The sequence below is a fragment of the Pezoporus wallicus genome, unplaced genomic scaffold (assembly GCF_028554395.1).
Source record: "Pezoporus wallicus isolate ANWC-B61680 ecotype Strahan unplaced genomic scaffold, APGP_CSIRO_Pwel_v1 contig_5879, whole genome shotgun sequence".
Classification (NCBI taxonomy): Eukaryota; Metazoa; Chordata; class Aves; order Psittaciformes; family Psittacidae; genus Pezoporus; species Pezoporus wallicus.
In genome coordinates this window covers 915,708-931,798 of record NW_026637549.1, presented here as the reverse complement: position 1 = coordinate 931,798, position 16,091 = coordinate 915,708, and the positions used below count along the sequence as shown (strand labels likewise).

General features: G+C 35.7%; 1 protein-coding gene across 1 annotated transcript in view; it reads left to right on the top strand.

Annotated features, from left to right (window-relative positions):
- CRPPA (CDP-L-ribitol pyrophosphorylase A) overlaps positions 1-16,091 on the top strand; it is a 124,020-nt gene that overhangs the window by 33,623 nt on the left and 74,306 nt on the right. The window contains exon 4 of the mRNA XM_057406187.1: positions 12,438-12,542. Coding sequence (XP_057262170.1) covers positions 12,438-12,542 — 105 coding nt within the window. The remainder of the gene's footprint in view (positions 1-12,437; positions 12,543-16,091) is intronic.

Here is a 16,091-nt window from a genome sequence, read left to right as displayed (position 1 = left end):
TGTAGTGTATGTGGTATCTTGCAGATGGAGGCTTTACCTTATCAGGGGGTTTCCTTGGGATATTGGGTAAAAGGACATACAATGTGTTAAGGGGGTAAGCATAATACGGGAACAGCACTTTTAGTTCTGGTATGTCCTAATTTGTGAGTTCTTGTTTCCTGTACTATGTAATGAACCGTACCAGTAACCTTCAGTAAATATTAGTAGTGAACAAATTAAACATTTTAGAATAAAAAATGGAAGTCTCTAGCTAGTAAATCCAGTGGAAAAGTTGCAAAATTGCAGAACCTGTGATTTACTTTAGTTCTACTTATTTGGGACAAAACCAGTCAGTAGATTTTTCTTTTTGTTTTTTTTTTTTTTTTTTAAGTTAGTAAGAATTAAAATCTTGATCTTAGGAAACACATGTTCCTTTTCTATACATACCAGCCCTAAGGGAAATCAGAAAAGTTTACGTGTTAATTGCAAATCCACTCTATCCAAAGATAGCAAATAAAGGATAAATTCTTTAGACCAGACTTGTTCATTTTTGCTTAAGGTAGTTTCATGTTTCTGTACAGCTTTTTAATTTAAATAGTAGCAAATGCAAAATATGATCCTGTAAGCCTGAGAAGAGGAGTGTGGGGGGAAGACTTCACTTACTAGAAGTCAAGTGTTCCCCTGGAGCAGTATCTTTTAAGGAATTAGAGTATCGGGAAGTCAGGTAGACTACCTTTTTCCTTTAATTAGAGTAGGCTGAGACTGATTTCTATAATACCTATTTCTGACATATTGTCATTATTGCATACTGATCTCAAATCTTTTGTCTTTAACACAAAGCAGCTTGTGTCATGTCATATTAGTGTACAAAGTAACACAACCACAATATGCAAAGGTGAAATACCCAAACTTAACAAAGCACTATATATTTGAAATGTTTCTGCCAAAGTAATGAAGGTGTCAGGAACAGTTAAAAAGCTTTGCCTTTCCTGATCTGGAAGGGAAACAACTGAAAATGGAAGCAGTAGAGGAGTGGTATGTAGAAGGTACCGACTAGCTTCTGTGTCAGAGATGTAAACAGAAAGTCTAGTGGAGATGATAATGATGGTTGAAGCAGTAAACATGAATGCTGGAAATACAGTAGAATTGCACACCAGTGTGATCAGTCTGCTGCAGCTGAGAACTCTGTAAAAGGGAAGAACTACACGCAGCTGAAGAAAGGCTGGGACGTTAGAAGGGTATTCTGTATTAATCCTTCACATGTAGATAGCTTGGCAAAGTCTGATCACTATTTAAGCACAGAGTGATAGGTTACTAACAATCTTAAAAAAAAAATAAAATTGATACACAGTTTTTTCCTGGTAATCTTTTATAAGTTGTTTTACCCTTAGCCATTTGCCACAAAAGCTACACCATTATGGAGGGTGGTCGTATTGCATGTGTAGTTAGTTTAATCATCTGTTGATACTAAACCTTTTGTAGATTTTGGAAGTTTATTTTTAGCTATTCAGAGCAACGAAGCTGAAATAAAAAAAAAGGATCTGGAAGAAGGAGTATTCATTGAAGGACTGTGAGCTTCACTATGATTAGAGGTGTTTCTCTTGTGCATGTCTAGAGCCTCCTTACAGATATCCACATAGAACAGACTGACCTTAAGGATTCTGTGTGTGGTAACTATGTAAAGATAAGTAGTTTTGGGGACTACACTGAATTAGTACATCCCTTCATAGCCATCATTACCTACTTCTTGGATAATGAGCAGTCACATTTACTTGTGGGATGTTAAAGCATCTGTCTGCATAGGAGAGAGCTGCTATATATAAGCATAGTAATGACAAGATACAAAATAATAGTATGTCAGGGAAAATCATGCAAATACTTTGATGCTAAATTCTGGGAGGCAGATGTTCTTCCAGCTCCCCAAAATAATCATTGCAAGATGTCTGCAGATGGGGTTGAGATGGGGAGAAGAGATCTGCAAACTGTCCAACCTGGTCCTCAGTAGGAGAAAAGGAAATCCCAAAATTTTTCTTGTCTAGTAAACCCCTGAGAATGTTCGGGGAAGATTTTGCCACAGTAAGAAAGGAAGTTGGCCGTTGTTAGGCCCATTGTAGAAGTATTTGCTCAAAGTATTGTCTTCTCTGGATGTAAATAATAGGGAGTGTATTCCATGTGGATTTTGTAAACTTCTAAAGTGCTTTTTGAAAGGGCACAACATTACTTGGATTCTTCTTCAAACATGTGTGAAACGTTTTAGTACCCTCTGTAGCAGGGAAGTGAAGTCAGCTGTAGCAGTTTAGTAGTATTCTGGCATAGATAGGCAAGTCCTTCAAGGCAAAATGTCTAGACTGATTTGGGCATTTTCCTGTGGGTTCATTCTTTGTTAAAGAAATCAGTGTCTGTCAAATTAATATTGCCAGAAGCAGCAGGCAATTAAATGAACAGTAGTGGACAAATTGTTGACTAAAACCTTGGCAGCTTTGGAAGCAAGGGTGAGATTCAGAAAAAGGACTGAAAGGTCAGAATATAAGTGAGGCAGAATTTGGCCATTTGAGCCTAATGCTGGAATCTTGAAAAAAAAACCCCACTGTTTGCCTCCCTCCTAGGGCTAAAGTTATCTGAATCTTCAAGGCACCTCAACTCTTTCTAACGTTCACAAAATATGAAGTTTTCTGTATGTCAAGGTATCTAAGTTGGGGCAAGACTGATCAGCTGAGTATTTACCTCCTGTAAACATTCACTTGGAGATTTTTTTTTTTTACCTGATGCTACTCAGTCATGAATTGATGATACGGGTTAGAGCTGTTTGTTTCTTTACTGTAAAAACACTGAAAGACATCACCATTTTATTTAATATATGGCAAAAAATCAGGTAAGATATAAAGATTTATCATAAGTTGTAATAGATTGTTTCTTGGCCTTCATCTTTGTAAAAGAGCATCAGACATCTTTTATGAAGTGTATTATGTTGTAAGGATGGTCAGTTTACCTCTTGCTTCTTCAAATGAATTTTGTGGGTTTTATATGCTCTGTGCATGTGTATGGAGATCCACTTCTGTTTCCACAATCCCCAGCTTTGATCACCCACTTTGCTTTAGGGTTTTGTAGTTATACATTCAGGTCTCCTAAATACATGCCATGTAAGATCATTGTTGTTTTTCCTTATTCTGCATTCCAGTTTGTGTCTGGATTAGTTTTTTTTCCCCATCATCAGCTATATTCTGAAATACTGAATCAAGAAGTCATTCACGAATTAGACAAGAGCTAGCTAAAACAATTGTAATCTACTACTTCTATGATTTGTATGAGGACAGTATTACAAGCCAATGCTTTTCTTTGTATGGAGTCCTAAGGACAGCGTACTTCCATCTGCCTATGAAATGTAATAGGTAATTACAGTTTTAGTGTAACTACCTACTTGGTTGGTCTAAGTTTATCTACTTGGCTGAATAGTAAAGCAGCATGGATTGCTTCATCTTGTTGAAATTCCTAATCCAGATCTTTTGATGGTATAATAATACATATTTTAATTAGCTGTATACTAGTGTCAAGATGGGGAATATCTCTTGAGTTTTTCAATGTGCAATCTAAGCATCTGAAATGGCCTGACAAAGCAAGTCTTTCTGCTGGTTTGTCCATAGGTTGTTAGGATAATAGATCTGATTGTTTGACAAGGAAACCTGCATAGCTCCTAAATTTTTAAACAAAATCCAGTGTCCCATTTCTCCTTACACGAAAAGATTTTACTTTCTTAACAGCACCCTTTCATTGTTGTGGTCCATTTCAGCTTGGATTTACCTCTGGTTTTAGTCCCATTTAAGAGATGATTTCTTTGGAACTTCAGTAGAACCCGAGTTCTGTTTCATTTCTTTCCTGCTGAAAATTGGTAATTTTTTTTGTTTTGAAACAAAATTGCAGTGGAGCTGATTCTTAATAACTCTTGCAGTGGATTTGGATCTGCCTTTCTCCACTCATCTTCAAGCAGATGCGTGCAGACTGTTGCTTAAATACAGGGTTGTCAGCCTCACCTAAATGAATATCCTAATTTATACAGTCTTCAAGTTGTGATTCTGAGACTTTTTCGGGGGAGATTTTGCAGTTACTTCACCTGGCATCTTTTTACCCTAGCAGGTTTGTGCTACCCTTAAGAGGAGTAAGTATTTTTTTCTCCTTTTCCTATCCTTAAAGTCTACCTTATGCTTAAAATCTTCCCTTTCCCTATGCTTAAAACCTAAATTCTACAGAATCCTTTTCAGGATAAATGTACTAAATTAATTTTGTCAGTAATGGTTTCATTTAATCAAAAACTGAAGCTAAATTGGTGGTCTGTTGAGAAAACTATGCTAGTTTAGATAGCTCTGTACTTGATTAGTTCTCTGGCGCAATGGTAGAGCCAGGATATTGTATGAATCCCCACCTTGCCCTAATTAATTTCTGCCACAAGAATGTTTGGAGAAATTCTAATGCCTTGCATAAGAAAAAAATAAAAAGTTTTTTTTGTGTTAATGGAATAATTACTTCCATTTTATGGCACTCCTCATCGTGTAGGATCTCAAAGCGCTGTGTGAATTTATATATTAGCTCTTGGAATTGTTTGGTGCAGTGGTGCAAAGCTGCCACACCCTGGGTGAAATCTGTCATCTCTGTAGCAGTGAAAAGGCATTTTGTCTTCAGATATAATTTGGAGGGTGTATGTTAGGGAGACACACTGCCATTAGTCAAGTTGGAAGTTAGACTGGATTATGAGAGTATTGTTAGTGGATTTACACTGATAAGTTTACTCTATCCGCAAGAATCACACGTTTGGCACAGGTTCAAAAATGCTGAATACTGAGCAAGAATCACTATCCCGCATAAAGGAGACCACCCATCTAAATTGTCATCTGCTGCTTGTTTTGAGAGAGCAAAGAAGAAAGCAAGGTGGTGATGCTAGAGCTTTTACTGTCTTAGCTACTGATGGTTTAGTGTATCAAGAGGCAAGAAAAAGGACCATTTATGATCCTGCGGAATTTCAAGAGGTGATTCTCTTAAGTAAATTGTACCAAGAGTGAATAATCTTATCTGTTAAAACCCCCTAAAAATAAAATATACATTTATTTTATTTAAAAATAAAATGTAAATTTGGCTCACCTCTGCTTCTAAATCTGACTAAATTCTCTGTTGGTTGCTTAATTTTAGAACTCCATATATGAAATCTCTTCACTGTGAGAATGTGAACACTTTTTTACATTTTCCTAGAATAACCTAAATAATCTGTAGTTTTCTACATTGGGGCAAGATTGTTTTGTCTTTGTCTTGTCCCTATAACTCTTTTCCAAGTATTTTTCCAATTTACAAGATAGTTTTTTAAAGTGTAAAGAGTCCTAACAGTATTTTGATTACTACTGTTGTCACATAGAATATTAACATTTTCTTATTTCTTCTTGACATTATAGCTAAAATATGATTTTTTTAAAAGGTGAAATTGTATATGAAGTCTGAAATTCTATGTTTAACTCTGCTCAAAATGACTTCTGTGTCCTTTTCTGATATGAGAAAAATTAAGACTATCTCATGATTACTCGGGACTTGGTTTGTGAAGTCAATCTAATTAATACTTAGCTCTAGTTGCATGAGGTATTTCATGTTCATACCAGTATTACTGTTCATTCTCATCTAGTTTGTATTCTTATTTTCATTATGCTAGTTTGTGTGGTCTTTGTTAGAGTAGCTTTAGGAATATACCTACTGGTGTGGCACAAAGGGAGAAGTACTGAGGTTTGACTTTTGGTCATCTGTTACTGTATCAGGATTGTATGTGTAAACTGGCATTTCACCAGAAGCAATACTTATCCCAGTTGACAGTCATATGGACACAATGCATGCTGAGTTCTGGGTGCTAGGGCCACACTGCAAATGATGAGCTTTAGCAGATGCCCTTGCATATGACTTTCACCTTGATTCCACCAGAAGGGAAATGACTTTGAGCTCTCCAGCTGCACAGTTGAGTGCATTTCGTATGATTCTGAGTAGGGATGCAGGAAAGACCAAAAAGAACCTCTCCTCCATACTTTATTGGTAATGTAGACACAACACTTGACATTTCTTGTTTGTGCCTGCCGGTGCCCTTCTTTTCTCAGCAAAGCACCTCCAGTTATTCTTGATTAAGTTTTTATTCCTCAATAGCAAAGCTGCACTTCACCCTCTACTGCAGTAGTAGTTGGGTTTATGATTTTGGTATAAAGTCAAGCATGTGTACTTCTTTCACAGGATGATTGGTTTGTTTGGACCTCTTGTTTGTGAAGACAGAAGCAGTAGCAGCTAGAATAAGATTAAGACTTAAAGAATAGGCTTGAATTGTAGAAACACAGAATTGTTAAGTTTAGGAAAGACCTTTAAGGTCATCAAGTCCAACTGTTTATCCAGCACTGCCAAGTCCACGACTAGACCATGTCCCTGAGTGTGACATCTACACGTCTTTTAAATACTTCCAGGAATGGTGACTCAACCATTTCCGTGGGCAGTCTGTTTCAATAGTTAACATACCCTTTCAGAGAAGAGATTTTTCCTCATATCCAGTATAAACCTCCCCTGGCACAACCTGAGGCCAGTGATACAAGTACTATCATAATAGTCCTGTAAGCTATTTGCAAGAATATTAAGGCATGGATTTAAAAACAGAAGGGTTAGCTCTTAGCTGTCTCAAGAGAAGTTGAAAACTTGATCTTCCTGTTTCTTTTATTCAGAGTCACCCTTAAGGGTGCTGGGTCTAAAACCTAGTCTTGTGATTATACTCCAGCTTCTGTTTCATTTTGAGGTCAGAGCTAGAACATGACAGTCGGTAAAGTGGCTGTCTTTTCTGTCTAGTTAGCTTATTTCTGTGTTTTTGTTGTATTGATTCCTTGATGAATCTAAATCAAAGTGAATGACAGCTTTTCTTAGTGGTTTTGGTAAATGGAACACAAAACAATGGCTTTTTAATCTATCTCATTAGTCTAGATCCTGACTTCTGGTCACAGAATCATGTGTGATTTGTTCCTTAGAACAAAAAGAAAGTTGAAGGAACCTGTCAAAAATGGACAGAAATATCTATATTAAAAATATATTGCTAGATCTTACACAGTGATTTTGTTAACTTTGATATAAATATTTGTTCTCTGCATCCATATGCATTTCTGAATCCTACTGAGCTTCAGCTTTTACGTTTTGTGACATTAATTTTTTCAAGCAAATTTGTATTTTAAAGTTAAAAAGAAAAGGCAGAGTTTTCCCCTACCTTGGCTAGTAGCTAAAACTTGTGATAGAGATAGGGAAAGTAAGTTTCGTGTTGCTCACATAGTGTGTTCGTGCTCTGCATTCTTGCCTATGGGACTCTTTACTGCCTAGCAGCAGGTTGTGCACAGTGAACAGTAATTGTAAGCTTCAACATAAAGAGAGGTTATAAACTGCTTTCAAAGAAGACTTAAAGGAAAAAAATGCATAGCTGACTTGAACTGGGAGCTTGTATGCCTGCAGAGGAGTATAGAACATGGTTGCAGGTGATGGCAGTGTGGACTGCTTAGTTTTGTTACAGAGCGAATTGCTGTGTCTTTGTTTTCTTCACTGTGGAGTACTGCAGCATCTGGATGTATGTCACAGCAGTTGTAATAACTAGCTACAGTAAAAATTGTTTTAGAGATGAGCTTATCTGAACTCACATTAATCTCACTGTTTCCATGTTCATGTGTTGCCTCCTTCTGTTTTCTGCTTCTGCTATTTCTCATTTAGCTGTGGTGTATTGCTGTAGGCTGAGTGCTTGCTGCATATCCACTGTTGGATTCAGTGTTTTTTAGTTTCCATGGTAATGAACATGGCAAAAAGATTTAAATCTTTTTAAAATATGATAAAAATAGGCTAGTTGAGGTTCAGCAAGAGCTTGTGGCTGCTGCTTATTTAACTTAGCAAAATGCTCCTGATGGTGACTGTTCCTGATGTACCCTGGCAGTTCAGCAGTGGAAACTTGATTTGCAAGGATCTGGAAAAGTCATAAAGCTCTGCTATTGTTAATTACTTACACATTTTAATTGCAAGTGTTCTGATATTGTTATAGAATGGATTCACATGGAAGAGTAAAATGGAGACACTTACTGGTGACACTGGAAAAAGCACTAAAGATGACATACCTGATGGTTACAGAAGTGTAAAAGACTGATTTTACACAAGTTTTAAGGGTACCTGTGTAAAGGAACAGATTGGAAGATTTTTTTTTTCTGTTAATACATAAAGAATATTGATTTTGTTTCATTATTATAAAACTAAGGAATGATGAAAAAGGAAAAAAACATCAGTGCTGTAATGAAAATTTTTCTTGCCTCTGTCTTTGTTCGCCTCTATGGTTACCAATTCCCATATATGCATTCAAAATCTTTTATCAGTATAAAGATACAGTAAAATGATGCATGTTAACACTAAAAGCAATTATTAATGTTAAATCTTGCTTCTTCATAATTTTACTTGTTCAAAGTATTGTACTGGAAACAAGTTAGTTTATAGGCTGTTACTAAGTACCAGGGAGATAAAGGCTGCCCAGTCTTTTTTCTAAACCCTTTTTCCATGTTTATGGCTAAGTAACAACAGTATAGTTTGCATTTTAGGAATTAATATTATTTGACAAAATATCTTCAAACTAATCTACGGGTCAGGGGGAGAAGAATTGGTGTAATGCTAAAGTCTGGATCTTGCTTCACCCATAGCACTTTATTCAAACATCCACTCTTCAAAGCAAACAAAAATCACCCACAAAAAAGTCAGTCCCCAAAACTACCTAGTAGAACTCCTTTGAATATTCAACAGTTCAAAAGCATTTTTAAATAACATATTTCCTTCTCTGTCATTTAAAAAGCTAAACTAATCTGCTTGCTTTCTTTTGTGGATATGTTTTGTGCCAATATTTCCAGCTGTTTCTACCATTTCGAATCTGTGGTCTGAAACTTAAACTGTCTATTGTTTCACAAAGCTATGTCAAGTCAGTTAACTGTATTCTGTCAAACTTTATGTTAAAAAGCCTTTCAGTTAAAGAGAGTTTTTAACCGATTGTTGTAGTGTAAATTGGCTCTAGAGGTACAATGAAATACCTACAGAAGGCTTAAGCTGTGAACATTTGCATGCTTGGTTCATTAACAGTTTTCCTCATAGATACGCCACAGCTTTTCATTATAGGCGCTCCCTGATAATGCTTAATTCGTTAACTGAATTTCTTAGTGCTGTACAGAAGCTTTCAAATTCTGTACCTTAAATATGGATTTCAAATTCTGGATCTGTTTAGTGTTTGAATAATATATAAACTAAGCTGGTCTTGAGCTGATGCTTCCATTTCATTGTTCTGCTCTGACATCACTATCAGACTTGCAGAAAAGTACACTGTGACAGTGTGTTTAGGTTTAAACAATTACAGATAATTAGAGTGGTAAATGTCGTGATGTACAAGTGTTGGTGAAATATGTTTTTAATTATTACTTTGCTTCGTGTCATATTTCATCCCTTGAAGCTGGCAATACACTCAAGATGCTTTAGCCCATTTATGGAACTTCTCCACTCCCTACTAATTATCTGTAATTAATACCTTGCTAAAAAGTTGGAATTGCTTAGTCTTGCCCTAGTATAATTCCTTACCCATATGTTTAAAAATGTAGCTTAATTTTAATTCAAAGTAAATTTTTTCACAGCTAAATTTTACTGAAAATTTCTCTTCCATTCTGAGGCAAGATAAAAATACATGTTTTTTTTTTTTTAATCTCTATGTTATTCACTTTAGTAGAGAATAGTTTACATTCTATCAGAAAAATCTTCCTTAAAACTAAAACAGAAAAAAAAGGAAACAGAAACATAATAAATATTTGCAATTGAAAGTTACTAGGCCATTTCTAGTTTCATTGGCAATGTATCTCTGGGCCTCTTTACTAAAGAGATCACTCCATTTTGTATATTTTGGAGCTAGAGTTCACTATTCCTTTATATTTTCTATTGACCTATTTGGTATCTTGATTATTTAAAGAAATATAAATATTTTCTGTTCAATTTAAAAATATTCCAAAGTTTCTTTTTTGAACCTCCTGTTTTCTGTAGTATTCTGAAAGAAATCTTTCATGTCAGTTTATCTTCTTGTGTCTGTTTTGTTTTGTTATTGAAATGCTTAAAAACTTCCAAAGAGTAGTATAATGCTTGAATTACTTTTATAAATGGGCTGTATAAGAGACTCTCCTTTTTGATTGCAGTCATGAAAACTAAAATGACAAAAATTACTACTTTAACATAAAAGTGATACCTTGATTTTCCTAAGATGTCTGTCTGTGTTAACAATACAACTCATATCTATAATGCTGATGAATTCCTAAATTTCACTGATGCATTATAAAACAAGAATAAAAGCTAAAAATTTTCTTCAAAAGGCAAATTGTGTTTCAGCACTCTTATTTGGATATTCTTTAACCCACTTAGACTTTTGTATTCTTGACAATTCTGAATTCTTGAATCCTGGAGGAGACTGAATTACTGAGCACAGTATCTGGACTGTCACACTTTATTTGAAACACAAATTTATGGACACATGGTTAAATTTGACACAGTCTAAGGGTTATTTCAGTGTTTGTAAAGGAAAGCTTATGCATTGCAGAGCTAATTATTCTTCAAGGAATTTTCCGGCATCTTTTTTTGAGGTTGCTGAAGCTGGTAACAGCCAACTTGCGTAGTAAGATGTTTCCCTGAAGTTTTTACCAAAGGCTCCTTAAAGAAACTGTACAGATTTGGGATAAGAGTAAGGATTTATCAGAGCAGATTATTTGCTAGAAGATAAAAAGCAAAGTAAAGAGCATGATCAGTTTTTGCAGCAGTAAATCCCAGTGGAGTTTTGTGAATATCTGTGCTGGGACCTGTGCAGTTCATTTTGCTTATAGGTAATTTGGAACAGGAAGTGGAGATACCCATTTTTTCTATTTTTTTTTTTCTTCATAGTAGAGGTGTAGGCTAACTAAGAAGATTTAGAGAAGGATGCTATGGTAAATCGATAGGTAAATGTAGATAAATGTAAAAGAGGTCAAAATGATTGATTGGAGTTTTGAAGTAAGTTCCACACATGAAATGACTGAATAGATGCTGATCTTTTTACCTGTGGAAGGATGTGAGAAGAGACGTGGTGGAGCATATTGAAGGGCTGAGAAGGTGATTTTGCACTCAGTCACTTGTTTTCTGTCAGAACAACAGAGAACAACTCAGATGATCCCTGATGCAGGTGCTAAAAAAATACCACTATTCAAAAAGTAATTGAGTGGATTCAGGATTCCTGTATTTCACTGAGGCCTGTTAAGGCAGTTGCTTCTGGTTCAGTGTGTCCCTTGGAGACTTCTTAGTTTAGGTATTTCCTAAGCCAGAAGAATAGCTTCATATGAAGCCAAGCAAATATTCTGGGAATGTAAGAAGATACATTGTTTTGATTTAGTCTTGACTATTCACTTTTAGCTTCTGCTAGAGACTGGATACTGGGCTAGTTAGCCTGTGGTCTTATCATATTAATCCAGTTTTATGAAAGACCTTGTCTTAAGTTATACTTCCTTGTTACATGTTATTCATGTTTCTGGATGGACTGGTAATTCAACAGTATGAAAAGAGACTAGAACTTTTTTACCTAAATTGAGTCGATTCATCTTGAGGTAATCCTGTCCAATAAACTCCCAGTTGCTGCTTTTGTACTTACCTGTGTTTTGACTTAAGAGATTCTGTTCCCTACTCAGTTTTCCATTGATAGGATTCTTATAATCACTAACTATAGGAAGCCAAACCACTTGGGAAGGGCACATTGAGAGAAGAATGCCTTTTACAGGTGACCAAAAAGTGGACAAACTTTTTTTTCTATTGATTTTGTTTTTGTTGTTGTTTAATCTGCAAGGCTCATGGAGCAGCATCAAATTTCACAATTTTGTGTGAAGAAAGTTGTAGAGGGAAATATAGAAGAAATACAGAGGTTCTTAATTGCTACTATCCTTTTTATATGCTACAAAAAAACAAACTAGCCAAGGCACTGAAGTCTTGCTTCTACAATTTCTTAACTTGTTCCCGTACTCTAAAAGTTTGTCACTAGAAGGTTGGTGATTTCTTTTGGTGAGGTCTCAACTCTGCCAAACTTTTTTTATATATGTGACTTCTTATTGATTTAGTTAATAACATAGAGGTTTAACAGGATACTTGCATCACCTACTCTAATTCATTTGTGGTTACAAAGTGTTGATTTACTTTTGTAATACTTTGCTGGATAGGTAGAATTTGGCATAAGCTTCTTGGAAGATTTTTATTTCTGATCCATCCTGAACCTACCTACCTGCATGTATGATTCTGGACAGGACTCTTGAGATGTAGCGTTTAATTAATGAAAGAAAATCTGTGACTGCTGAAAAGTATGATTTCTTTAAAACTGATTAAGGGTATTTACTCTTTTTCAATGACTACAGTGTACGGACTACGACCTGGATTATGGCACTGAATGTTTGCATCTGGCTCTGAAATACTGTAAAACAAATGCCAAACTTGTTGAAGGAACAGCTGATCTCTGGAAGGTAAAGGCAATAATAATCTCTGTGTTTTATATATTTTTAAAATTAATAACATTTGTATTTTACATAAAAATATAGATGTGTTTTCAATCATAATAGGCTTTCTCTTCTAAATCTCAGAATTTTTTTGGATTATCATAAGCTTCTTTTAGAGCTCGTTGTAGACAGCCTTGGGCGATGTTACTTGAGATAATCAAAGAGGACAGTATTTAGCTGGAAGTTGGAAAACCATCTAGATAATTGTGAATAGCTTGAGAATTTATAAAACTATAAATCCATAATCTCTAAAAGTAAGAACATTCTTTTAGGAGATAAGCTTTTTCCTTTCTCCTTTCTTCTCTGCAAAAGATATAGAAATACTGTTTCTTTTGTCTGTTTTCCTCTACTTCTCCTACTAGAACATCACTTTTTCTCTGATGCCAAATGCCTGGCTAACAACAGTTTGATTTTTAGAGCTTACCTTCAGTAACACTGTAATGTTTTACATTTTACATTTTACAGTAAAACTGTGATGTTTAAGACCTCTTCGAACAATCTTTTAAAATGTTTTTGAGCATCATTCACCTTTTCTGATAATCTGTAGGTTCCTGTTGACTGACAAAGCAGGTGTGTATACAAGTACTAAAGGATAGGTCCCTGCTGCTTTAAAGTATCCTATTTCATTGTTTGGAAGGTGGGACATTTTCTTTCTCAGTACCTCATTACTCTTCTAGGAGCTTTCTTCTGCTGTTGTGTCATGCAATTTTTAAGTGTTTACTTTTTTATAAAATATTATTCTTTACCACACTGAAGGACCTGGAAGCAGCTCAAATCACTCCATCTGTCTTTGACAGTAAATTTCCTCCAATGGGACATGATTTCTAATAATATGACAGTAAATCTTACACAGAAGGGTAATTTCCTGAGTCTGCAGTGCAAATTTCCTGTGCAGTGTAACAGCAAAAATTACTTACGCATTGATTGCATACAGCAACTTTTTTCAGTATCTTTCTGGGGACATGGTCTTTCTGAAACAGTATATTGTCTGTTTTCCTATTCAGTTGTCTAAGGGACAGATTATGTCATGCGTATTTGTATTACGTCACTTTTTGGATGGTTTCACTGTGCTCATTGTAAAGCATGCTACTTCCATGAGGGGTAAAAAATATACCCATAATGTTAGTTTAGTTCTTTATGTTGTTTATTTAGTTCTTTATATCTGTAGTATGTACTCTTAGATGAAATGTAGTCTTTTGACCTAGAATGACAGAATAATTAGACTGAAAGAAATGATGTCACCTAGTCTAACACCTTGCTGAAATGGGGGTCAGGATGTTTGGATAAGGTTTCTGTCAGCCTCTTTCTCCAGCTTTTCAGGATACCTCTAAATGAGTGTTGGAACCTTGAGCATATTGAATACTTCCCCATTTGTTGACCTCTATTAGTTTGCTGAGGTTATTTCACATTTCCCGGGTTATTAATAAAGATGTTGGACAGTATTGTCCCTACTATCAGTCCTTGAGGAACAGCAGTAGTAACTAGTACCCAGTTACACTTCAGACTTGAGCTTGTGCACATCTCTAAAGGAGACTTGTTGAAGTGTTGTGGCCACTCCAACATTGGTGAAATGAAATCCTAACGCTGTTAGCAGCAGCACCCATTTTGATGCAGGTACTGTACTGCAGGTGGTGCAGAGCAGTGAATATGCTATTTTAGTATGTACAAAGATGCTGGTGCCATGTCATTAAAATACCTATACCTTCTCGCTCCTATTTTCTGCCTTATTTTGTAGCTAAAAGTCATGGGTGTCTCCTGTGGCTTGTGTAAAAACAGTCAAAGACATAAAAATTATGAGGTCTGTATATTAAATTGTTTCTGCAGCAAACACTTGTATCAAAGGCTACAGAGGATGATAGCTCCTTCCTTCTTGAATAGTCCCTGATATTGGTCACTCTGTGTGGAAATGTTTGGTAGGTGACTTGGAGCAGTATTGTTAAAGAAGGCAACACTCGTGCTCAGTGTGCGGTTTGGTGAAATGCAGAAGGCTGCCAATTTTCTCAAGTGATGCTTGCCTACAAAATGGTTAAGAGCTATTGCTCTTTGTTCCTAATGACCTTTCAGAGGCAGAATTGTCTTTCCATAGCTTTGAGACTAATGTAATTTATATTATGTTGTTGTTTTTTCCTTTGTTTCCTGTAAGGCTTTTCAGTGCTGAGACAAGTTGTATTTTGTATGCCAAGAACTCATGTGCTCCCAATGGCCCCAGTCTTACTTTTTCAGCACAAGTAAAAAAGATGTTCTATCCAGATAAATGAGAACTGAAATAATCATTGTGCAGTAGAGAACTGTGGAGAACAGTTTCTGAAGTGCGAGTATTACAAACCAGTTTCATTCTGTGTGGACCTCAACAGATCTGATATTTGTAAGAATTCAGTTTATTAGGTGCACAACCTATATATAACATTAAGTGGCTCAAAGCTGGGGGAAAAAGTTACTTTTATGTCCATACATGCTGTTTGCTTGAATTAACACTAATTATTCTTTCTCTACTTAACAGCGCATGAAAAAAGGTAACATTTCAAAGTCATTTATGGTTAACGCTAAAGCAAGAGGTAGTTTGTTTGCTTTCTGCAAGCAAATGACAAAGCTGAAATAATTCTTTGTAGTGACAACAAGCAGGCAGGAACACTGAAATTACTTGAGTGTTATAAATATTTATAAGTTTTATTATAAATGTAGTTAACCTTAAAAGTCCTGGGGCAATATCCTCTTAAGTATAAAGTCATGTAACACAATGTGATTGGAGTCTGATATATATGTGTGTGTATAATTCACATGAAAACTGCATTGTAAAAACCTTTTTAAAGGTTTGATGTGCATTTAAAACTTAATGCTGATAGTGCAAAAAATCCTCACCATTTCTAAAAACAATAGGTCATCTTCTAATCCTACAAAAATGCCCCATACGAAGGAGATCTGGATGATACCTTAGTATAACAGAAGGAAATACTTATTTAAGTGCAGTTCATTTTGTGTATGCATGATCATAACTTTATTGTATTTGTTTAAGAGTTTTGTTTTGCACTTAATGTACAGATTTGTGAATCTGAAATGTTCATCAAGCTAAATGAGTTTGAAAAGGCTTTTAAATATTAAATTTGAATAACCTTGGGGAACTTTCTAGATAGTGGAAAGTGGCAGTCTGACAATTGAGAGAGAAGAGCACACAGGAAAATAAACAAACCAACCCTTGTCTGATGGTTTTGAGGCTTTGCTAAATAGACGTAGTAGATTGTTTCTTATACAGAAAAGTAGAGAAATATTTACCAACTAAAACTATTCTGCCTTTGCCAGATAAGGAGATGATAGTTTCATATTGTGTGATAGTAAGGTGATCCTGCCCCTCTACTGTGCTCTTGTGAGACCTCACCTGGAGTATTGTGTGCAGTTCTGGTGTCCTCAACATAAAAGGGACATGGAACTGTTGGAACAAGTCCAGAGGAGGGCTGTGAGGATGTTCAGGGGACTGGAGCACCTCCCGTATGAAGATAGGCTGAGAAAGTTGGGGCTGTT